At 38.4% G+C, this 25,465-nt stretch overlaps 1 protein-coding gene across 1 annotated transcript in view; it reads left to right on the plus strand.

Annotated features, from left to right (window-relative positions):
• The window catches only part of LOC127653922 (low-density lipoprotein receptor-related protein 8-like), a 242,309-nt gene that overhangs the window by 95,755 nt on the left and 121,089 nt on the right, over positions 1 to 25,465 (plus strand). Inside the window, exon 3 of the mRNA XM_052140780.1 lies at positions 22,157 to 22,279. Coding sequence (XP_051996740.1) covers positions 22,157 to 22,279 — 123 coding nt within the window. The remainder of the gene's footprint in view (positions 1 to 22,156; positions 22,280 to 25,465) is intronic.

The following is a 25,465-nucleotide window of genomic DNA, read 5'->3' on the forward strand; positions in this document are numbered from 1 at the left end:
TTGAGTGCATCAATCAAAACAAGTTTATAATCATCTCTGCCATGTTATGATTAATTTATTCACAGATTTTTTTGGGCAGGCTTTAAGTGGCTGCAGCAAGCACACTAATTTGCTGTCTGTACTCCTTCCATTAAGCTTTTGTTTTAGCCCTCAAACATAAGGGATTGGAAATGTTATTTTGGCTGAAGAAAAGTAAGCTTTTTAAAAATGTTGACATATTATGTTTTTCAATAGATAACTGTTCTTGCTGTTGTAAACACAATTAGTTGTGAAATAAGAGGTTGAATTACAGCAGTGGACAATCATACAGAATTCAGTAAGTAGTGAGCACCAAATGTGCCCGTGACCACCATTTTCATCACCGGGGTTCTGTTTTCATGCTGCAGTATGCATAACATGTCTTAAACCAAAAGCTGCAGCTGTGTATGTTTGTGATATTACTGTATCATGCTGCTCTTTAACATGTTGTGTGTGCGACAGTTCACTGTTTTGTATGTGACCCTCACCCTAGAATCATCTGCAGAGTTGCAGGATCCACCACTGACAGAATGTGTCTCTCCTGTCAAAGTGCATCTACACTGGATGCATTAATTGCCATGTTTCATAGCTGTTAAAGGAATAGTTCACCCAAAAATGAAAATTCCCTCATCATTTACTCACCCTTGTGCCATCCCAGATTTGTATGACTTTCTTTCATCTGCTGAACTCAAATGATGATTTTAGAAGTATATCTCAGGTCTGTAGGTCCATACAATTCAAGTGAATGGGTGCCAAAATTTTGAAGCTCCAAAAATAACATACATCAGCATAAAAGTAAACCATAAGACTCCAGTGGTTAAATCAATGTCTCCAGAAGTGATATGATAGGTGTGGGTGAGAAACAGATCACTTTTACATTCTTTAAATTGTGTTTTTTGGAGATTCACATTCTTCATGCATATCGCCCCCTTCTGGGCTGGGAGAAGAATTTCATGCAAAAAAGGACGTACAAATCTGTTTTTCACCCACACCTATCATATTACTTCTGAAAATATGGATTAAAACACTGAAGTTGTATAGATTACTTTTATGATGTCTTCATGTGCTTTTTGGAGAATAACAATTTTGGTGCCCATGCACTTGCCCTACAGAATGGACCTACAGAACTGAGATGTTCTTCTAAAAATCATAATTTGTGTTCTGCAGAAGAAAGTCATTCACACCTGGGATGGTATGAGGGTGAGTAAATGATGAGATAATTTTTTAATTACCACATTATTTAACCACAAACACTATGCAGAAGTTAAAGGGGGGCAGAAGTGGACAAAGTTGGAGAGGTTGATGGATTTGATTAAAACATTGACCACTAAGGAGACTGAGACTAGGGGAGAAGGCAGCACATTTGTTCATGCCATATGTATGTGTGTTGAAGGAGATTCTGACCTCTATTTTAGAAATAAGTGAACAAGGGAGGGAAGGTCTCACTGCTATGGGAGGTCCCACAGCTCTATGTAAGTATGTGTGCAGTCTTTAATGAGGGTATTTGGCATTGAGGGTATGGCCTCTAATTGTTTATCATCCTCATAAATAGCGCTCTCACACACCTGCTCCATTACACGTTCAAACACCTGTGTGCAATTTGACCACACGTTAAACGGCTTTACACTTGTACTACAACACCAGTTAAACACCTCAAAGACACATCTCCTTTTAGTCTAACTAGGCACTTAAAACCTTAAAAGGCACTTTATAATGTGTGAGTCCATAGTAATTAAACGGTACACAACATGACACTGTTTTCACATACTGCTATTATACTCAAACTAACCCACATGACATCGTTTTTGATCTGCAGAAATCTGCAGAATTCTGCCAAATATTTAAAAAATGATACAAATAAGTTAATCATATTTGAGAGTAGGCTAAGTTTGGAAGCTCAAAGGACTATAAAATAACCCAAATGTTTTCTTTAAAAGCAAACACAAAGGATCCGTGATGTGTAGAATTGGTTGAACAATAGATATTCAGACTATTCTAAAATCTTTTACCCGAATCATTCATCACTTTCTGTTTCATGTAAGGTACTGATTTAATTGAAAGATAAGTTCTCTGGTCCAATTGAAAGTGATTATTTGGGTAGTTGAAATTAAATAGTTCTAGAAATTTGTGGTATTCTCCATCTAAAACTATTGAGAACAAAATTTTGCTCATTCTTTAATAGTTTATTTCGCACTCAGTTTTTGTGATATCATATTAATTGTGAAACTTCATGAAATATTTGAAGGAAAGGGAATGGTGACTATTCACAGCACTTAAAATATACACTTTACCTTATACCATTTTTTTTTTAACCTAATGTCTTGATGTTGATTAAAAAAAAGCTATTTCATTGGATTCCAATAATAGAGCTGAATTACAGTGTCATCATTCCCCTCATGCCTCAACATCACTTTCCTAATCCCTCACTCTCATTCTCATCTCTTTCTTTCTTTTAATGAAACTGACCGACAGTAAGGTGCTTTTGCTTTGACAGACCCTGACGTGATCTGTGTGATTGCATTTAGCTCACCTCAAAGCCAAAAATAACAACAATGCTCAGTGTTTGCATCAAACACATGCAATCAGTTGATGGGCTCCAAAGAACCAAGAATGACATTGGTTACATTGTTGCTCTTCTAATCCACACTTTCCATCCTATTAATGATTTCATTTAAGTATAGTTCCCCGTCTGTCGCTCACTTCGACGTTGTGTCAAGTTAAGCGACACTAGGGGACTTCTTTGAAGGCCTCAGTTACCTCTGAACTTGAGAAAAGCCAATGAGAAATTGGCAGACAGAATTTGCATGTCCCTCCCCTGGACATACGGGTATTGAAGGAGGGAATCATGCTTCTGTCTGAGCAGTTGTGCGATCAGCGAGCTGAGATCACTTACTGTTCCACTCATCTCTGCAGAGCTTATGCTGTTGGATCTACAGCACATATCAGCGGCTTTCTCCTTCTCTGCACGGCAGTGCAGTTTGGGCACTTCGACAGCGCTGCTAAAACAGTATTTTCCTCCTAAAAGAGTTTATTTTCTCTAAAAGAGCAATACACAGCTGGCGTTGAACGTCCTTTTCAGGACTCTTCTTTATAAAGATGCCCTTCCGACCCTGTGTAGTTCCTGGATGCGGTTGATTTCTCTCCGCTCCTGACGGTCACAGGCGCTGCCTCGTGTGTTTGGGCAGGCTCCCCTCTGGGCGTTTGTAGATGGTTCGTGTTCTCACTGCGAGAACCGTACCATGGCAACGTTGTGGTCGCGGCTGTCCATCTTAAAGAGGAACGACACTCCAGCCGCCCCCCCGCTTCTCTCAATCTTCCCATGGGATTGAGGATGACCCGGAAGGCGATGGAGGCGATTTGGGGATGGCAGCTTACTCTGTTTCGCCTGGTAGATCCCACTCACACTCGTTGACTTCCGTTCGAGCTCAAGGTGAGAGCGGCTCACCTCACAACCGGTCTGTTTACTCCTTTGAGCCCCCGAGATGGATGATGAGTTCGCTGCTGCATTGGAGAGCGTTCCGGCATCTGACGCGGAAGACTCGACTGGACTGCCGCCTTCGGGTTGGTACGCCCAGTCTGAGGCTGACGCCCAGATGGCCGACATCCAATTGTCAGTGTAAATATTTGTGCACTAATGGTTGCTGCGTGATAACATTTTAATGCTCTTATTTATTTGAGGAGAAACATCAACAGTGCAGAAATCAGTAGATATAAACAGATCGAGAAATATTGGATAGCTGCAGAGGAACATACAGTATAAAGATATAACGTGCTAATTAGGAACCTCATACTTTTTGACCTTGTTCACTCTCTAATTCCCAAAAATGTCTCTCTCTCTGGTCACATGCAGTGCACACTGCAGCTATATATAGTTATCACTCCTATTCTAAATGCCTAATCTTATTCTCTGCATAGAGAGTTCAGTTATATATAGTAGACAACCACATTCTACAAATGGGTTTATGTGCAAAAAATGTTTTGACAACAGTATTTACATTAAAGCCATAAAAAAAAGAATGGTATGTCTCTTGGTGACGGTTTATTGAAATAGACAGACTTTAGCCTATCTGGTTTTTGCCTATGGGGAAAAAACTGAATTTTGCCTATGGGGTGGCTGTGGCTCAGGTGGTAGAGCGGGTTGTCCACTAATCGCAGGGTTCAATTCCTGGCCCACACGTCTCCACATGCCGAAGTGTCCTTGGGCAAGACACTGAACCCCAAGTTGCTCCCAATGGCAGGCTAGCACCTTGCATGGCAGCTCTGCCATCATTGGTGTATGAATATGTGTGTGAATGGGTGAATGAGTTACAGTGTAAAGTGCTTTGAATACCGTTAAGGTTAAAAGGCACTATATAAGTGCATACCATTTACCAGGGTCACTAATATCACTTTGGTAAAAAATAACTAACACCAATCGGGTTAAAGAATTGGTATTCATTCTTCTTGTTTACAGTTGTGAATATGTTGCCTCAACATTGCCAGTCATACCAGTCATTCAGTTTCAGAATTGACTTCTGTATTTAGGACACACTTGAAATGATACTTCAGGGAAGGGGCGGTGAACGTCTAAGGCCCGCAAGACCATTTTACCTGGCCCGCAAGGCGATTCAAGAAATAATTTGGAAAGCAAAAAAAAATTGCCTTGATTCCATTAAGTGTAAATATATATAATGAACATTTTAAGTTATTTAAAATGTTGTATAATGGAATTACTTAAAAAAAAAAAATGTGTATGTTAATTTCAACCCACAATCACAAATCACAAGTAATTGTATGTTCAAACTATTTCAAATTTGACCTAGTTTCTGCTGACCTTTCGAAAAAGCAGCCAATAATTACTGGGCAATTCAGATGATATATAATTTGTGCTGCTAGTGCAAACATTTAAATAATACATTCTCTGCAGTGCTTTTCATGTGGAGTTGCTTGGCACTGGCATTGAGTTGTGCGTTGACCCCCCCCCCGATGCGAGTTCTGTGGAAGTCATTTTGGCCTCAGTCACCATTCACATTCATTGTTGGGGAAAACGCAATAAAAGTGAATGGTGCCTGAGGCTAATGTTCAGCGAAACAACTCCATTTGTGTTCTATTGAATAAGGAATGTTTGGAACAGCATGAGAGTGATTACACTGTTGTGCACATGCTTATTCCTAAACTACTGTTGTAATTGTGCACCACCTTTAAATCCAGGTTTGCATATTCCTGCATGGATTTACTATATTTGTAAGAAGTTGGTCTTGGGTCAGCACTTTAGAAAACTTTCATTCCCAGCCAAGTTGCTGACACCAGCACTAGTCTGCATCTTACCTCCAGCTCCCTAATGCTCCATTCAGCGGGTTGCCCCTGTGCCACTTGATCTTTTAAATGGACCTAGTTTCACACTACCTTTAACTTTTTTCCTTAAGAAGGCTTTGTTATTCCTGAACAAACTCCAAACTGACAAAATGCTCAATTTAAGCTTTTAAAGCTTAGGAGTTTTCTGGCTTTAGTGTGTGTTTGCTCATAGCTGCCTTCCTTTTTGCAAACGACGTCTTCCCTCATCACAAAGGCACTCAAACTCCTTGATGTGTTAAACAAAAAGGTAAATGAGGTGTCTGATACACAGGCAGTAGATGCAGATTAGTGTGTTATTCAGCTGTAAAGCGACAGTGTAAAGCTGTTCACAAAGGGCTTTATTTTCTCACTTCCTCAAAGGAGTTCAGTTTTGCCTTTGAAATCCACCTGGGTTTCAGGCTTAATCTTGTTGTCACCTTTGCCGTTTGTAAGATTATTATTTCTTATTTTCTTCCAGCTTTTTTCTTTTTGTCATCTTTGAACCCAGAGAGTTGGAGATAACATTTTCTATGCACATGTACACTACAGATGAGAAAAAACATAAATATTATATAAGTAATGTGATGTTCTACCTTACAATACTGTAGAAATACTTTATCCAAAGTGGCCATTCACAATGAAAATGTTTTTGCATCCATCTGTGCTATTTGTCAAAAGCCTAGTTTCCATCCACCTTTCGCACTATTTTGTTATCGACAAAATGAAAATACAAAAAAAAAACATTGCGACATTTGCCGCCTTCTGCCCGTTTCCATTCAAATGGCCTTTAATCGATAAAAAGGGTGTGCCGTTTCCATTCAGAAATGTGTGTTTATCGCTAATTCGCCTCCCAGATGTCCCTAATTTTTTTCCTTCGAAAATGGGGAGAGTATTGAGACAATTTTATTAAAATTAGCCAGTTTATTGTCATTTATTTTCACAAATAAAATCAATCAGAAGAGGAGGAATTGCAATCAAAACGGTACAGTTGCCCTTCTGATAGGACTGTAATATTGGTCCTGATGTTGCGCATATTGCAGGATGCCACGGGTTCCGACCCAAAAGCGGATCGTCATGGCCCTGTTCAAGCTGGAAACCTGCCGGCAAAAGTAGTGGCGGAAATTTTCTGTCTCAGTATAAGGACCATCAATCGATGTGTATATACTGTGTGCACAGCTATTAAAGAAAAAATATCAGGGTTTACATATGATACAATCATCTAATCAAAAGCATCGTCATCACAACTGCATTATGTCCTGCATATTTCTCCAGCAACTTTTAATGACCAACTGAACTTGATAATCATCTAAAATTTATTTTAGCTTCATAATGCAAAATAATATTTTCTGAAGAAGCCGTAAATGCGATCTGAGGTAAAGATGGCTAGATTTAAAGTGTTTAAACGTTTTAAAATGTTCAAAAGTTCGTTTTCTGAAAGTGAACAAATAGTTCTGATAGTTTATAGTCTTGCAGAACATTCTGAGAATGTCATTCAGCCGACTGTATTCATCTACAGAACAGGGTAAAGCTAATTTATGTTTGAGAAAAGAAAAGGCATATATAGGTCTAAAGAATATAAAAAAATGTTTGGGGTAATTCGTTTTTTAAATGTAATGCTAAATATGCTTTTCTAAATATGCTTTTGGGACACGGACGTGCGTGGGGTCTTTGAAGCCAAATTGTGCTCTGCTATCTGTGCGGTGTGCGCACGCATCAACCGGGCTTCCCGTGAAGCATGAGCTCCAGTGGCAGGATCAGTGTGAGCACTTCAACCAGGCACTCCTTAAAATGTGAGCTCTCGTGACAAATTTAGAGCTGCTCACATTCGCAATTAATTCTGGCTTCCATCCATATCGTTGCGCATGTGACCCATTTTAATTTTTCATGAGAATTTGCCATTTAAAAGTACCATGGAGCAGTTTAACTATCATGTGAAACATCTTGACAACGCTGACATTCTGAACAGCACTAAAGAGGGAAAGAGAAAACACCTGCTTAGCTCCAGCATCAGTTATATGACTTACACATCTACACATCAACACCATTACTAACATTTATACCATGTAACAGAATTTTTCATTTAAACTTTGGAAGTTGTAGCCAAGAAAACCGCAGATAGCACGGATAGTTGGAAACAATTCATGGGTATGTAAGTAATTTGAATCAGATGTAATCAAATGATTGATGATCTCTTATGTGTGACGTTATTTTTAAAATTATTATCTGTGTAACTCTTTTCAACATCTGATGTACCTAATTTTGTTGTGGATGTTCCAATGAGGATACAAAATTTGCACTTTTCAGAGAGCTCAATAAAATATTCAAATTATATTTTGTTTGCATTTGAGGGCAAAACAAATTAATTGATTGTGTAAAATAGGCACATAATATTGGAATATCGATCGCAGGGCCCTGAAGTGAATCAAATCAAAATTGTATTGTGGCAGACATTGAAGTATTGGCAAATATCGGAGCGCAGGCCAACAGAATCGATATAAGATCCGATTTAAACCCCTAACCACAAGTTGTTTTTTACTAGGTTAATAAGGAAGAATGATGTTTGTTGTTTTTTTTTTTTGTTCCAAAATAACAATGCATAGTTATAAACATCAATATTTATCTACTTTAGTACTTTATGCTAGCAAATCATAATACAAGGAGAATACACAAAACTAGACCATCAGGGTGGTCTTTAGGAAGCTTAAAGTCCAAATAAAAAGCTCTTTAAGATCTATGTGGCATTCATCATGATGTTGTTTGATTTTATGTTGCCAACATAATCACAGCAAATATACAATAATATAATGTCATTCATTGCGGTTAATATAGGATTTTAAATGTAAAATATTGAAAAGTCAAAGTGGCACAGATATGTTAAAAAGAAAAGGCAAAAAATTGACCCGGTGAGGTGGCTCTATTCAGAGAGTCCATTTACGGTTATGACCTGTCCGTGTTTATAGCCCTACTCAAGATGGCACCATGATTGCCTTATCCTATAAGAGGTGGGCTCTCTTATCTCGAATGAGCATTCAGAGTCACATAAACCACAGTCAGTCAATCACAGCACCTCCCCAAACAGTACACTACAGACCTCTGATCTGGTATAGGCTAAAAGATTTATTTCTCGCGATAACATGAGTGGAGTGGACTATTGAATTTTACATCAGATTTAACGAGCATTAGACCAGCATAAAGTGACTAAAACCTTACAAATGACTACTGTTTTCTAAAATCTGTTAAACATCCCAATGCTTAACACATTCAGGTGTGTTTGGCAGTTTTGGGGAAGCTGAACATGTCAAGCGTGTTTAGATTGTAGCCTGACCTTCTCTGTGAAGTCTTAGAGTAAATGGTTTGTGAAATTGAAGGACCTTGAGCAACGCTTGTGTCCTGTCCAGACCACCGCTCTTTGAAACGTGGCAACAGACACAAAGAGGGCACATACTGCTAGCTAAATATCATAGGCCAGCAGTCTTTCAGTAATCATTGTGGTCTCAGAAGCATTGAACCTTGGGAATGTCAATAACTAACACCAGCAGAGACATTATAAGTGGGTGTGTGTGTGTGTGTGTGTGTGTGTGTGTGTGTGTGTGTACACACTGGCGGCCAAAAGTTTGGAATAATGGACAGATTTAGCTGTTTCGGATGGAAATTGCTACTTTAATTCACCAATGTGGCATTCAACTGATCACAAATTATAGTCAGGACATTACTGATGTAAAAAAAACAGCACCATCACTTTGAAAAAAGTTAAATCTTTACAATCTTGAATTTTTACACTTAAATCTTGACAGGCTGCATTTCCAGCAACCATCACTTCAACACCTTGAGTAATCATGCTAAATTGTTCATTTGGTACTAGAAAATCACTTGCCATTATATCAAACACAGCTGAAAGCTATTTGTTTCGTTAATTGAAGCTTAACATTGTTTTTGGGTTGCCACAGTATGCAATAGACTGGCATGTCTTAAGGTCAGTATTAGGTCAAAAACGGCAAAAAAGAAACAGCTTTTCCTAGATCTCATCAATCAATAATTGTTTTGAGGAATGAATGCTATACAATGCTATACAAGATTTCATATAAAGGTGTACACTACAGTCTTCAAAGACAAAGGACAACTGGCTCTAACAAGGACAGAAAGAGATGTGGAAGGCCCAGATGTACAACTAAACAAGAGGATAAGTACATCAGAGACTCTTGTTTTCCTCACATGTCCTCAGCTGACAGTTGCATGGACAACAGTAAAGAGAAGACTAAGGAGTGCAGGCCTTATGGGAAAAATTGCAGAGAAAAAGCCACTTTTGAAACAGAAAAAACAAAACAAAAAGAAAAGGGTAGAGTGGGCAAAGAAACCGAGACATTGGACAACAGATAATTGGAAAAGAGTGTTTTGATTGAGCTTTTGTTGGATCAGCTAGACTGTATGGTGCGTGAGAAGTGCCCGACAAAACATCCACATCTATGGCAAGTGCTACAGAAAGTGTGGGGTGAAGTGTCACCTGAGTATCTGGACAAACTGACAGCTAGATTGCCATGGATTTGCAAAGCTGTCATTGCCGCACATGGGGGTTTTGTTGATGAGAACACTTGAAGTAGTCTAATTTCTTTTTTATTTTTTTTCAATTTGTCATTTTTGACGTTACTAATGTACTGACTATACATTGTGATCAGTCGAATGCTACTTTCCCAGATAGCAATAAGTCGGCGGTCCGCTGGCGGTGGCGGCAGTAGAAGCGGCAGAATGGCGATATCGCAAACACGTTTGACGGCGGTCCCCGGCGGCAGCCGCCTTCCTACCGCCTTCGTTCCGCGGACGGCCCGCTGGCCAGCCGCCACTCCACCGCCGTTATATCGAAGGTGGACCGTCGGAGGCAAACGCTTTTTTCGAGCGATCTGCCGCCGCTTATTGTGTATATATATATATATATATTTATATTTATAGCATGCAGTTTATCAAGAATAATGATTGATCAAACCAGACAAATTTCCATTTGGCGTTTTAATTCCACATTTCAAAGTACAGTAACTGTCAATGAAACAAGATGTCAGATCACTGAAATATAAATAACAGAAAAATACAAACATTATATATACACACACACACACACACACACACACAAAAGAACATGCAGGTTTCCAATTTCTTTTTTTTTTAAAAAAAACACTATTGTAACACAATAATTGTTAATAATATAAAGAGGTCAGCTCTGGGATGAAAAGAATTACCAGTAATCACAAGCAATGAGGATATTTGGTACCAAATAAAGTGCAGGATACCAAATAAATTGAGGTATAACATCATATTTACAAGTCATTTCTAACAATAGGTTAAGTGGTAATAATTTAGAGTAAAACTCTGGAGTAGAATATACCATTATAACTGCAATGCTGACCTGTGGCACAAGGATTTACAAGCTATATTTAACAATAGAATAACAGTTAAGCACTGTGACGGAATGAAAGTAGAATTTTTGGTACTAGTTAATGTGCAATATGAAGTATCAGAGGTATGAAATAGGATTTACAAACTATAATAGAATCGTTAAGCACTGACAGAATGAAATAAGCCAGTACTAAAGTCACGGTAAGTAGAATATTTGATACCAGATAATGTGCAAATATCAAGTATTAGATGTATAATCTAGGATTTACAAGCTATATTTAAAAATAGAATAGTTAAGCACTGTAACAATGAAATAAGCAGCAAATTGTATATGAAATAATTGAGATCTTTGGTATCAAGGAATGTGCAGGATAACAGGTATAATATACATTTTGACATTCAACTTACACATGACAACAAGTGGGAATAAATATAATTAACAGCAGAAAATCTGGCTGTAGAGAACACAGCCAATCAGAATTTGGGGACTGTGTGGCGTAGTGGGCTAAGAATCACCGGTTTTCCCCGACCTCCAGAATGAGGCAGTGCAAATTGGCATATCTTCAGTGATTCCTCGTGCGCCTGTATAAAAGGACAAACCGTCCCATATTCATCCAAGGAGCTGCCCTCAAAGCAGGGTCACGAGAGAAAAAAAAAAAAAATAAAAAACATTTCCACAGTGAACAGTGTGGATTGGGTGAGTGTAGTCTGACACTTTTAGCAGGCTTTTTTAGGGGTCTTGATGTTACTGACTGCAGGATAAAGAAAGGGTTCCAGTTGTCAGTGATGCTGGGGTGTCAGTAGTCAGCCTAGGTTTAAGGGGTCGGCTGTGGGTCCCTCTCAGCTGTTCTGCGCCTTTTTCCACCTTCATGTTCAGATGCTCCTTTCAGGTAACGCGTAACGTTAACCTGGATCGCCTCATCAGTGGCATCCTGGGTTGCCGGGTTCTTCCGGATGGCTCCTGTAGAAAATAAAGATCTGTCATTCCATTTGAATGGCATAAGGTCATACACATGTACTTAAATATCAAAAAAATATCCAACTTACTTTGAACAATGGTCTTCAGGAACATGTCTCTAAAACATGCTTTATCCCCTACACCAGTCCAGGTTGTATTGATGGAAAGGTGATTAGAGAAGATACTCTGAAGCATTCACACACGGTTGTCTTTAGGTCCCTCCCACATTTGATTGCCAAAAACCGAAGCTGAAAATACAAAAAAACATGTTACAAATTACATTTCTCTGAAGCGTCTCATAAATTTAAAATGTGACAGGCTGTGGATTCAGACTGTAGAATATGCAGTGTACGATCTTAATTTAAAATTTTAGATTACCCTATACCGTTATAAACGAAATCGGCACACTTACAAATCGTTGCTGGAGCTCTTTATCCTGCCTCAAACTGTTGTCAAGCAACGCCAAATCTTCCTGGGTGTCTAGGGGGGAGTAACAGATCCCCTGGCAGGGATAACTCTCCAACCGACACATTGGCACTGAAACGTTGCAGCATAGCATTTTGTCATCCATGCTACGCACAACATCGCCAAATTCCAAGACGTCGCAGCATTAGGGTTTGATCTGCACCTACAGGGGTTCCCAGACTAAAACAATAAAGTAGTCAGTCCTGGTCCTTCAACTACTAAACTATGACATTTATATCTAGGTCTACTACATGTACAGGTGGCCCCAGTGGGAATTAAACCAACAACCACAGGTGTTGTTTGCATGTTGTACCTGATTGCCCAGTGCGAGCAAATGTCTTCAACATTGTCCTAACTTGCTTCACCTGCTCTTGAAGTGAGCCGCTGTCACCTGGGAAGTAACAATATATTGATTAGCAATACACTAAATATAATAGTAATATAATATAACCACAATTATCATACCAGTAACTTTCCCTGTAATTTCTATCCACAGTATGTTATGCATGGCATACAAGTTCATAATGAAGAACCCTTATGATAACATCAATTTCATTTTTTTCTTTGAAGCAGAATATTTGTTTGTAAAAGGGAGGAAAAAGAAAATAAAGAAATTTTGGTATACAGATTTTGGTTGATATATCATACTGTACAGTGAAATGTGCTATTGTTATATCCCTACTCACCTGAAGGACGGATAGATCAGGCAAATCTCCAGTCAGGCCTTTGTAGAGTGTGTGCTCCTGCATATCCACAGGTATTTTAATTCAAACATGCAACATATTGTAATAAATCTACAATATTCAGCCTTTACCTTACACCCTCGGTTGTTGCTCTACACTTTTATTATATTAAATACTTATTTATATAGCTTGCTCACTGTATAATCATGATAGCCTAATACTTATAACACAATGACTGAGTTGAAAACTTGAATAAGAACGCATTTTACACAGAGGGGACCAGCTAGGGAAACTTACCTGCCTACAATAACTGTTTTCATTTGAGTTACATTAATCATGAATAACCTTAGCCGAGTCCCCAGGAACATCGGGCTATTAAAGTAACAAGCCTATAACTGTGGTCTTATTAATTCTAGCTTCACCATACACTCAAACTGTGAGGTTTATCTGCTTTCCTTATGGACCTGAAGCACAGTGCCCTGACAGTGACTTCACCGGTGTCCTGATCTTTATTAGAAACTGAGAGGAGACCAAGTTAATATAATTGATATCACAATTATCACAAAAATTAACAAACAGTCTGCTTTAAAACTAAGAAAAAACAAGCTTCTATACTAACGTTACATTAAAAATGAACACGTGGCGAACTAGCTTAGCCGCTATATGCCGGCACATCACATTAGATTAAAATACTTACCCTTGTAGTTGTGCAGATAACTCGATATGTAGAGTTTAAAGCCCTTTTCCTCTTGCTTGTCAGAGCAGGGGATCAGGCATCAACAATGCGATGAACACCGCCGACGCGTATTTTCGGAAGATTCTGGAGACATCGAGTAAAAACCGACATTTTGGGCGACGCGCAAGTAAGCCGGAAACAGATATGGCGACAGCAGAACTTCACTGTTCAGTTTTTGCCATGTGTTTTAGCAATACATTTTTAACATTTATAATGCGTTTAGATTTTTTGTATTGCCTTTACAGGGACTTTAACACTTTCTTAAACATTTGTACAGGTCATAATTGCAAAACCTGTAAAAGGTAAAATAACAAAAAAATGTAGACATAAACAAAATTTCTGCGCAACTGTGAAACCAGAGGATAATTTCGCTTTTTCATTGAGTTTATCCTTCACGTCAAAACAGGGATTTTCATGGTTATGATAGATATCACCATGGTTGCAAATTAATAAAAAAAATTAAAGTATACCCGATATTTTGGCCATGTTGCAGATGTCTTTCACTGTTCACTGATAGTCAGGCATTCGTGAAAAGTCTAACTTCATCAATTTATTCTGCTAAATTGTTCATACCATGAATTAAATATCTATTTTAAAACCTAATCAGAATCATAAAGATATTTATTGCCAAGTTTTACTTTAAGTTTTAAGAATTATTTTTGGTTTATTGGTGCATGTCTCAAATGCGCAGCAATCAAAGAAATGTAAACAATTTTCAAGTGCATAAAATAATTCAATATATTTTACAAATATTACTGTATAATCGCTTCAGAGTTTCAAAGTAATTTAAATGTCATTTCCTAAACCTTACCTTATCATGGAATCAAGAGTCAAGCCTCCGTTATAAACCCTAATGGGTTTGGAGCAAAAAATAATAATAGCCAACATGGCTGGTCGATTTTGAGAGTAGAAATCCTTGCATTTCAAAGCGGCTTGCCGCCAGCCGCCCGCCGTCGATCAACCGGAGGCAAACGCCAGAGAAAATGAAGCGGGTGGCCCGCATGTCGCAAGAAATGGGAGTGACGAATTCGGCGGCAAACGCTTCATCCCCGCCAGTGGGACGCACCTATAGCCGACAGCTTAGGGACGGCGGCAAAAAGAAGCCGTGCGGATATTTTTTTCTATCTGGGAAATGGCCGTGACGAATTCGGCGGCAAACGCTTCATCCCCGCCAGTGGGACGCACCTATAGCTGACAGCTTAGGGACGGCGGCAAAAAGAAGCCGTGCGGATATTTTTTTCTATCTGGGAAATGGGCGTGACGAATTCGGCGGCAAACGCTTCATCCCGCCAGTGGTGACGCACCTATAGCCGACAGCTTAGGGACGGCGGCAAAAAGAAGCCGTCGCGGATATTTTTTTCTATCTGGGAAATGGGCGTGACGAATTCGGCGGCAAACGCTTCATCCCCGCCAGTGGTGACGCACCTATAGCCGACAGCTTAGGGACGGCGGCAAAAAGAAGCCGTGCGGATATTTTTTGCTATCTGGGTTGGTAAATAAAAGTACCAATTTCTTTCCATAAGAGCAACTTCTGTACATTATTCCAAACTTTTGGCGCCAGTGCATATATATATATATATATATATATATATATATATATATATATATATATATATATATGTATATATATATATATGTATATGTACACTCACCTAAAGTATTATTAGGAACACCTGTTCAATTTCTCATTAATGCAATTATCTAATCAACCAATCACATGGCAGTTGCTTCAATGCATTTAGGGGTGTGGTCCTGGTCAAGACAATCTCCTGAACTCCAAACTGAATGTCAGAATGGGAAAGAAAGGTGATTTAAGCAATTTTGAGCGTGGCATGGTTGTTGGTGCCAGACGGGCCGGTCTGAGTATTTCACAATCTGCAGTTACTGAGATTTTCACGCACAACCATTTCTAGGGTTTACAAAGAATGGTGTGAAAAGGGAAAAACATCCAGTATGCGGCTGTCCTGTGGGCGAAAATGCCTTGTTGATGCTAGAGGTCAGAGGAGAATGGGCTGACTGATTCAAGCTGATAGAAGAGCAACTTTGCCTGAAATAACCACTCGTTACAACCGAGGTATGCAGCAAAGCATTTGTGAAGCCACAACACGCACAACCTTGAGGCGGATGGGCTACAACAGCAGAAGACCCCACCGGGTACCAATCATCTCCACTACAAATAGGAAAAAGAGGCTACAATTTGCAAGAGCTCACCAAAATTGGACAGTTGAAGACTGGAAAAATGTTGCCTGGTCTGATGAGTCTCGATTTCTGTTGAGACATTCAGATGGTAGAGTCCGAATTTGGCATAAACAGAATGAGAACATGGATCCATCATGCCTGGTTACCACTGTGCAGGCTGGTGGTGGTGGTGTAATAGTGTGGGGGATGTTTTCTTGGCACACTTTAGGCCCCTTAGTGCCAATTGGGCATTGTTTAAATGCCACGGCCTACCTGAGCATTGTTTCTGACCATGTCCATCCCTTTATGGCCACCATGTACCCATCCTCTGATGGCTACTTCCAGCAGGATAATGCACCATGTCACAAAGCTCGAATCATTTCAAATTGGTTTCTTGAACATGACAATGAGTTCACTGTACTAAAATGGCCCCCACAGTCACCAGATCTCAACCCAATAGAGCATCTTTGGGATGTGGTGGAACGGGAGCTTCGTGCCCTGGATGTGCATCCCACAAATCTCCATCAACTGCAAGATGCTATTCTATCAATATGGGCCAACATTTCTAAAGAATGCTTTCAGCACCTTGTTGAATCAATTCCACGTAGAATTAAGGCAGTTCTGAAGGTGAAAGGGGGTCAAACACAGTATTAGTATGGTGTTCCTAATAATCCTTTAGGTGAGTGTATATATAAACAGCGGCAACCCGCATCTCAGAAAAGCATTCTGAGATTATATTCTTCTCACCACAATTGTTCAGAGTGATATTCTGAGTTACCGTAGACCGTAGTTCTCTGTTATATATAGGAGTGGTGGTGGCATAGTGGGCTAAAGCACATAACTGTTAATCAGAAGGTTGCTGGTTCGAGCCCCACAGCCACCACCATTTTGTCCTTGATCAAGGTACTTAAGTCCAGGTTGCTCCGGGGGGATTGTCCCTGTAATAAGAGCACTGTAAGTCGCTTTGGATAAAAGCGTCTCCCAAATGCATAAATGTAAATGTTGTCCTCTCTCATCAACAAGGCGTTTCCATCCGCAGAACTGCCGCTCACTGGATGTTTTTGTTTTTGACACCATTCGGAGTAAATTCTAGAGACTGTTGTGTATGAAGATCCCAGGTGATCAGCAGTTACATAAATACTAAAACAATCATCCATGCAATTATCTAATCAGCCAATCATTTGGGAGCAGTGCAGTGCATAAATTCATGCAGATACAGGTCAAGAAATTTAGTTAATGTTCACATTAGCCAAGAGAATGAGGAAAAATTCTGATCTCCGTGATTTGGACTGGATTGCATAATTGTTGGTGCCAGGTGGGCTGGTTTGAGTATTTCTTTATCTGCTGATCTTCTGGGATTTTTCACACACAATATTCTCTAGAATTGACTCCAAATGGTGCCATTAACATCCAGTAAGTGGCAGTTATGCAGATGGATACGCCTTGTTGATGAGAGAGGTCCACAGAGAATGGCCAGACTTGTTCAAACTGACAAAGTCTACGGTAACTCAGATAACCGCTTATGGAGAGCAGAATAGCATCTCAAAATAGCATTCTGAGATGGAGGTTTGAGCTGTTTTGGTGGCACAAGGGGGACCTGCACAATATTTGGCAGGTGGTTCTATTCTTGTGGCTGATCGATTTGTGTGTGTGTGTATACAGTATATATAGTGTGTATATATATTTGTGATTTTGTACAATCTTTATGTATGTGTGCCTAGTGTGAGTCTCTGCATAATGTATATGCTGCTTGTAATGCATACCATGTACCAGGTGCTTGAAGCTGCCAGCCTGCATTGGAGTTCCTAGAAGAAAATAAGTAAAACCAGCACTTACGCTGCTTGCCTGTGTTTTCTCAAACCCGCACAACATACATTAACAGCCAACTCCCCAAGTCTCACCAGCCTCTTTGCGCTTTTCAAGTCAGTAACATCTGTCAGTACTTTAAGCTATAATGTTTGCTGCTGTGATTAATTAAAAGCATAATACAATGAGCCAGCATGTGGGATAGAAGTAATTTCTTAGAGGTGAAGTATGTAATTTCTGTGGCAAGTGGCACCAAATGGTACAAAAATCATTGTTTCCAAACTTTTTTCTTAACTCTCCTATATTTTGTTTGCATTCGAGGGCAAAACAAATTAATTGATTGTGTAAAATAGGCACATAATATTAGATATCCCCATCTAACAGATAGTCCTGCCCCAAACACACGCCATTTGTTGAGCCAAGTTAACATCAAAGTGCTTAAACAGGGCAATGTTTTATAAGTACCAGAGTAACTAGTTGCACCTTAATCGCATATGGAGTATGTACTGTATTGATGAAGTACATACTTCTGGGCTGTTAATAAAGTATTTTCTTTATGTATGCTGGTGAGTAGGTCTGGGCGATGTATTGAATGCTGGCTTTAATTGCGATGATTTTGCTGATAATATATACATAAAGGGCAGGACTATCTGTTTGATGGGGAAAAAAGTTTGGAAACAATGATTTTTATAATACCATGTGCACAGAAATATATATATATATTGGGCTGTCGATTTAATTAATTAATTAATTCAGTGCAATTCATTTTATAAAAAATAACGTGTTAAAAAAAATTTATGCAATTAATCGCAATGCCCCCGAACCGTAATAAGGAAGATTCCTGAGAAATGCAAGCTTGTAGTATCACCTGTTTACTCCAGAGGGCAGTAAGTGAAACTTCAGCTGTGTGGTAACGCGCAGTTTATACAGTGAAGAAAACAAGCATCTGGCAGACAACACAACACAAACATGCGTTCCGTTCTTGCGTTCAAAACATTTGATGGAGTGCAAATCCGAACTAAGAGATATCAAGATGTGTTCTAAGTATTAAGCTATATTTAACTTGACACAGTGACCTAAAAACGTACGTTTATGACGCAATGCACCCAAGAAGCTACACAAGCTTGTCTGACGCAGGTGTACATTGACTGGTCCTTAAACAAGCCCTCATAATAAATCTCGAACTGATTGACAAACTCACTTGTGAAATGGATTGCTGTGAACTGTATGCCAATGATTGACTTATGTTCAATAATATGGTAGTAAACAATACATTGTATTGTAAAACCGCTTTTTGTATTGTCTTATAAATTATTAACTCTTCTGCCACAAGAATGTAATGCATTTTAGTTATCTGAATATTTTATATAAATATTTTTTTTATATATTTGTTTATATTTAAAGATAACTATGTATAATTATTTCATCATTAAATATTGAATTATTGTTATATGAGGGGCTTTCTCAGCAAATATTTGTATATGCGATTAAATAATTATGATTAATCACGATTAATTAATCGGGACACCATGTAATTAATTTGATTAAAAAAAATAATCGATTGACAGCCCTAATATATATATATATATATATATATATATATATATATATATATATATATATATATATATATATATATATATATCAATTTATTCTTTTAACACTAAGTATTTAGGCATTGAAGACACAACTTTAAAAAGTGGAATTTTCCCCATTCATTCATTATGTAGGTCTTGAGCTTCACAATTGTACGGGGGCTTCGTTGCCGTATTGTGCACTTCATAATGCCCCACACATTCTCAATTGGAGATGGTCAGGACAGCAGGCAGGCCAATCTAGCACCCGCACTTTCTGCTTATTCAGCCAGTATGTGGTTTGAAGTTGTCCTGCTGAAAATTTCTGGATGTCCCTGGAAAAGACGGTGCTGGATGGCAGTATATGCTGCTCCAAAATATTTACATATATGTCTGCATTAATGGTGCCCTCACAGATGTGCAAGTTACCCATGCCATGGGCACTGATACACCCCTGGCCCATACAGACACTGGCTCTAGGACATGATGCTAATAACAGCTCGGGTGGTCCTTTTCCTCTTTGGCCCTGAGAAAATGATGGCTGTGTTTTTCAAAATCTATTTGAAATATGGACTCATCAGACCAAAATCACGGTTCCGCTGTTCTACTTTCCATCTAAGATGAGACTGAGCCCAGAGAAGTCGGTAGCACTTCTGGACAGTGTTGATATAGGGGTTCTGCTTTGCATAGTAAAGTCTTAACTTACAACTGTGGATACAGCAGCTAAGGGCGTTGACTAAATCAGGTTTACTAAAGTTATCCCTAACACATGTTCATGATATCCATTATTGAATGATGTTTTTTAAGACAATGATGTCTGAGGGATCAGATATCACGCACATTCAGAAGTGGTTTTCGTCTTGCCCTTTATGCACTGAGATTTGACCACATTTCTTGAATCTTTTAATAATATTGTGCACTGTAGAGGCTGAAATGACAAAAATCCTTCCAGTTTGTCTTTGGGGAGCATTGTTTTCAAAGTGCTGGATTATTTGCTGAAGCATCTATTGGCAAATTGACTAGTCTTGAATGATTCTTGCTCATAAAGGACTAGGCTGTTTTTATAGGCTCCTTCTATACAATGACATGATCGTCTCTCCTGTTTAATAGCTCCTGTTTCACATTGTCTTGTTATTTTAACTTGTCAAATTGTTATTAGTCTTAAATTGGAGCGTGTTGCAATCATCTGATTTGAAATTACTGTACATTTAAAAAATAAAAAAAACATTCACAAGGTAAAAACATAATATCATGTTTATTTGTAGTGCTTTCAATATAGCAAAGGGTGAATATAATTAACAAATCACTCTTTTTTTGTTTTATTAGCATTTTTCATACTGTCCCAACTTTTTCAGAATTGGGGTTGTACTGATTTACCAATCCTTCAGGGCAGCCCAATTAAATGAGAAAATAGTCTGTGTGCGGTTCAGAATGAAGGGGTGATTCAGAGTGAACCTGAATGACACCTCTTTCTGTAGTCTTTGGGAGCATTCAACCCATAACCTACTGGTCCAGGTTTCAGAGGAAGATGAAGGGCTGGGGAACATGATCTCTGTGATGTATGAGTTAGTAAATCTCTAGGCTTGTTTCAGTATAAGGTTGCTTGGCCGGGGAGATAGCGGAGACTTAAATGAAATCCTCTTGTTCTGATGGGAGGCAAAGGGCCTGGGATTTGCTTACTGTTCCAGAGACAAATTTCACAGAATAGCTTTTTCTGCCTGGTCTGTAGCAACTCAGTTGCTGTTTGACAGTCTATTTGGTCTATGATTTTCACTCTTATCTGTTCGATTTTTCTACTTGTATCATTAATTAAAGGTTTGCATTAGATTTTTATGGGGGAGCATATACTATGTCTTCCATTTTATACTTCCATTTTAGAGATTTGATTTTCTAGATTTACTTTTGTAGGTTTGTCCAAAATTAGGTGAATTTGCTGATATATTCAACATGACATAAAAATTGACCCTATATATTTTGTAAATCCATTTTTGTTTCTTCTGGTCTTATTGTGCATGATTCACCAGTGCATGTTGCCAATACTTTTGCATGTTGAAAAAGTGCTGTGGCAGAAATAATATATGTTCTTGGAGAGAGGAAAAAAGCCCATCCATGCATTGCATGTGTCAAATGATGCACATGATATAATGTGGAAAGTGTGAACATTATTAAACCTTGTGTCTTCTATGCCTGATAAACCTCTTATTGGTCTTCCCTCTGAAATAGCTGATACTGGTTCATTAGTCATTCTCCCTTCAGGCTGTTTTACCCTAGCCTCATATTTACTAGACTTAAAGCAAGCCTTCTTTTATTAACACACATACAGAAACAAAAGCAAGGGTACAATTAGTTTTTACAATGATGTTCACATGAGACTTTGTTATTGCTCCCAATAGAGCTGTTTCTTCATTTCATTCAAACACTCATCCCAATTAAAGTACAAATTATGACAAGAAACTACAGAGAAACATTGTCCACTTAGCTGTATAGTGTTTGCCATTTTTCTTTTAAACAAAAGCATGAGACTTTTGCTGTTCATGTAGTCTCTGTCATTCTACATGAAAATTTGTTGTCAAGTGTTTTATGTCGGTAGTATGTCTGTGAAGTGATACAGTTTTGTCATGGTGTCTGCCTCTTGCAGAATACATTTTAAAGTGTGTTGGCTTAATTGACCAGTGTTTGGTTTTAGTTGTACTATGTTGTTTAAAGAAACTCTACAGTGCATTCTGATTGGATGAGCCACATTTAAGGCTAAAGTGACTGCACATTCTGTTTTAAATTACTATATTTATATAGTAATATATTACCCAATAAGTCTATTAAGAATACATTTAACTGTATTGATTTAAATGTAACCGATTTAAATATAACTGTGTCTTCTAAATTAGTACTGTTGCCACCGTTTTATAAAAGCAGTTAACTACTGAAATCCATGCATGATTTTTCAAAGAACACTCCTTACCCGTGGAACAATCACAGTAACTTTAGTGGCTTACTGCTAAATTATTATTATGTTCTTATCTTCCACTCTTTCTTTTAACAGCAAAAAAGACATGCGCCACGACAGACTTTGCATGTAAGAATGGGCAGTGCGTACCAGCCCGCTGGAGGTGTGACGGAGAACCTGAGTGTCCAGATGGGTCAGATGAAGCAGAATCAACTTGCAGTAAGTAACCAAAGAGTGTGTGTTAGTGTTATAGTCCTGACTGACTTTGATCATTTGTATTTAAAAAAAAAAAAAAGAATGGAAATCAACAGGCCATTCGAAAGTGAACATCATCAGGGTAAGATCTGGAGGGCAGATCTCTTGAAGTGAGTACTCTAAAGGGTGCAGGCCAGTACGTCTTGTCACATGTGTGTGTACCCCACAGTATCCTTCAAGGGTGTTAAAGTGCCATTTGGAATTTGCCCTATAGGGTCCTACCTGCAGCTATATAACTGCATATCCAGTTATTTAGCCGATCTTCTTTGTTGTAGTAAACATTGCCTTGTGTTGGAATGCATTGCTCAGTTTTAAGTAATGTCATGAAATTAGTTGAGTTTTGCCTTTTATTTGCATGCATGCAGTTCTTTTTAGTATTCTCTTTTAGCTTATTTTTTATTTTTATTTTATCTGATAAACAGCCCTAGGCAAACCATGGTTAGTATTTCCATAAAAAAAAAATGTATTTTAAGCTCTGAACTGAGCCTTTCTCTCTAGCCATGTGATGCGTTTTTGCTGTGGGCGGAATTTGTATCTCCAGCTGCTAATTGGCAGCAGTAATGTCCGCTTCATTGCCGTATTCACTAACTTGTGTACAAGTTATTGATATTGTCTGTCTAATATTTGCACCTATTTTATGCACTCTGATTCTGAGGTTACTTCATTAGTGAGCCAGGAGCGTGTTCCCATCTCTTCATTAGCATCAAAGGAAAATAGAAATTCCAGTTCAATGATTGCAAGAAAACCTGATCAGCCGTGATTTGGCAAAGTTTTTATTCCAGTGTTATGCTGGGCAAGAAGGGATGATGGATACCTAGGCTATGTTTGGCATTTCATACTACAATTATACCCTTACTGTTGATTAATTGATACAATATATTGTGCCCATTATGTACATTTTTACCCGATTATATAAATACCCAAACTATAAATTAATTGTACAGAGCACATTGCACACAATACTTTATCTCACAATGCAATGCACTTAACTTGAAGTTACATTTGCAGTGTGATGAATGAACGAAATAATTGCGGCCAACATTTTTAGCATCTCTTTTTTATTCATTCTTTGATCGCACTTCCAAAAGTTAAGACAGTTTCCATTACAGTGAATTAAAAATGCAAAATATCTATGTAATATCTAGGGATGTGCACGAGTAGTCAAATATTCGTTCTGCAATAATTATTCGAATAGTAAACATTTTCGAATTTTCGCAAAATTTTGCTTTGCTGGCCATCTATACAGTGAGAAGCATGTTAAATCCTGAACACACAAAATGAAACTGGCAGTTATAAAAAAAATTTTAGCAAACGGTTCTGTCACTGCAGAAAAGTAGGTTATTGTGAGAATGTGGCTTACTGTGAGATAGCTGGGTTCCTGTTTAAATGTACTGGATACGCGTTGTACACTTTACTCTATACTATATATGCAGCTCATCAGAAAGCAGCATCCCCGTTGCAGCGTAATCTCCACGACGCTTCTTTAAACAACAAACATGGCATCCGAGAAAGACTATGCTAGCTGAGGTAAGGGACATTCCATCATATAAACTGGTGTGTATAAATGAGTATAGTTTACTGAGCACGTGGATATGCTTGTTTTCTCAACAAAAAACATGAGATACAATATAAACATGATAACTTTTATATGCTCAGTGTTTATACTCCTCCTGTACGTTAGTCTACCTCAGTCTACTTCATTATCGGTTTCTTTTTCTTCACTTTGCTTGAGCTTAAATGCTTTCACTCTATTAGTTTTTTGTTTTCACACATTGCTTGTTTAAATGTAAAAAAAACAACACAGGACATGACATAAGCTTGTTTTGATTATAATTAGAAGCTTGTTTTTTTTTAATTGTGATGCAACCTTTATGACTAAAAAAATATTTTACAACATCTCTTTCTCATTAATTACCTTCATATAAATAATAGAATATTAGAATATTCCTTTTTATGAGCTTAAATATTTGAATACCAATTTATTGATGAATGCCCACCCCTAGTAATATCACCAATAGGCATTTTCACTATAGTAGGGACTGTAATACTGCACATCCTAATATACATTGGTCAAGCAGTTTGATCCACCTAAAATGCATTGCTAATGTCATTATGTCCATACCTACCTTAAGAATATGAATTCCACCTTTTTTGAATAGTTTGTTACAAAAACAATATCTTGCTTGACTCGGTCCCTTTAAATCTGCCATCTGCATGCCTAATGCTGATACAATGCTTGGAGGTAAAGAAACTTCAAATGTTTGGTTTACAATTATGAAGTATATGCACAGACACGCTTACACACACACGCGCGCACACACTCACCTATTCCCCCAAGTCCAACGTCAAAACGTGCTGTAGCCATATACATTCTCCAATCTCCCTGTTTCTTGGCTAGATTGCTTTTCAGAATTGCTCTTAGCTTTGTTCAGTGGCCTCAACAGAGGTTCTACTTTGATCAGAGCAGTCACATATAGCCCTTTTTCACTGACATGGTTTGGGTGCAGGTTCCTGGGCTGGAATTCTCGAACTGTTTCGCGCATTTCCACCGCAGAAAAGGCAGTTCCGGGGCCAAAAACCTGGTTCTGAATTGGCCCCAAAAGCTTGTTGGTCTCTACACTGGAACCGATTACATCAGGAGACGGAGGGCGGGAAAATGTTTTATCACCATGGTAAAGTTTTCCCTAACAACAGCAGTAGCTACCGTTTGCCTCAAGGAGTAATTCTTCGCTCTATTAAAACAATAAAAAAACACAAATTATCAGACATCAAAGGCATTCAGATAGCACGTCGAAACGAGTGCTCTACTTGCAATATGGTATACTCTACGAAGATACTGCATGAACTGATCCATTAGTGTACAGTTTACAGAACTTAGCAAGTTAAGCCATAGTTCATACAAAATAATGTAATTTCATTACCTGTTGTCTTTAGTTTAGATGTCATCTCTGACAATCTTGTTGAGCAATGTAATAATGATGGATTGCATTAATCCGAATGTTTAAATACATCCTCAAAAACAAGAGTAAAAGCTGTATGCAATCACACTGTGACACGCCATATTTGTTAATGTTTGAGGTAGTCACGTGAAACTACCAGATAGACAGTAACCCATTACATCACTGTTCAGCTCTCAGGTCAGAAGAAAAT

The sequence above is a fragment of the Xyrauchen texanus genome, chromosome 13 (assembly GCF_025860055.1).
Source record: "Xyrauchen texanus isolate HMW12.3.18 chromosome 13, RBS_HiC_50CHRs, whole genome shotgun sequence".
Taxonomy (NCBI): domain Eukaryota; kingdom Metazoa; phylum Chordata; class Actinopteri; order Cypriniformes; family Catostomidae; genus Xyrauchen; species Xyrauchen texanus.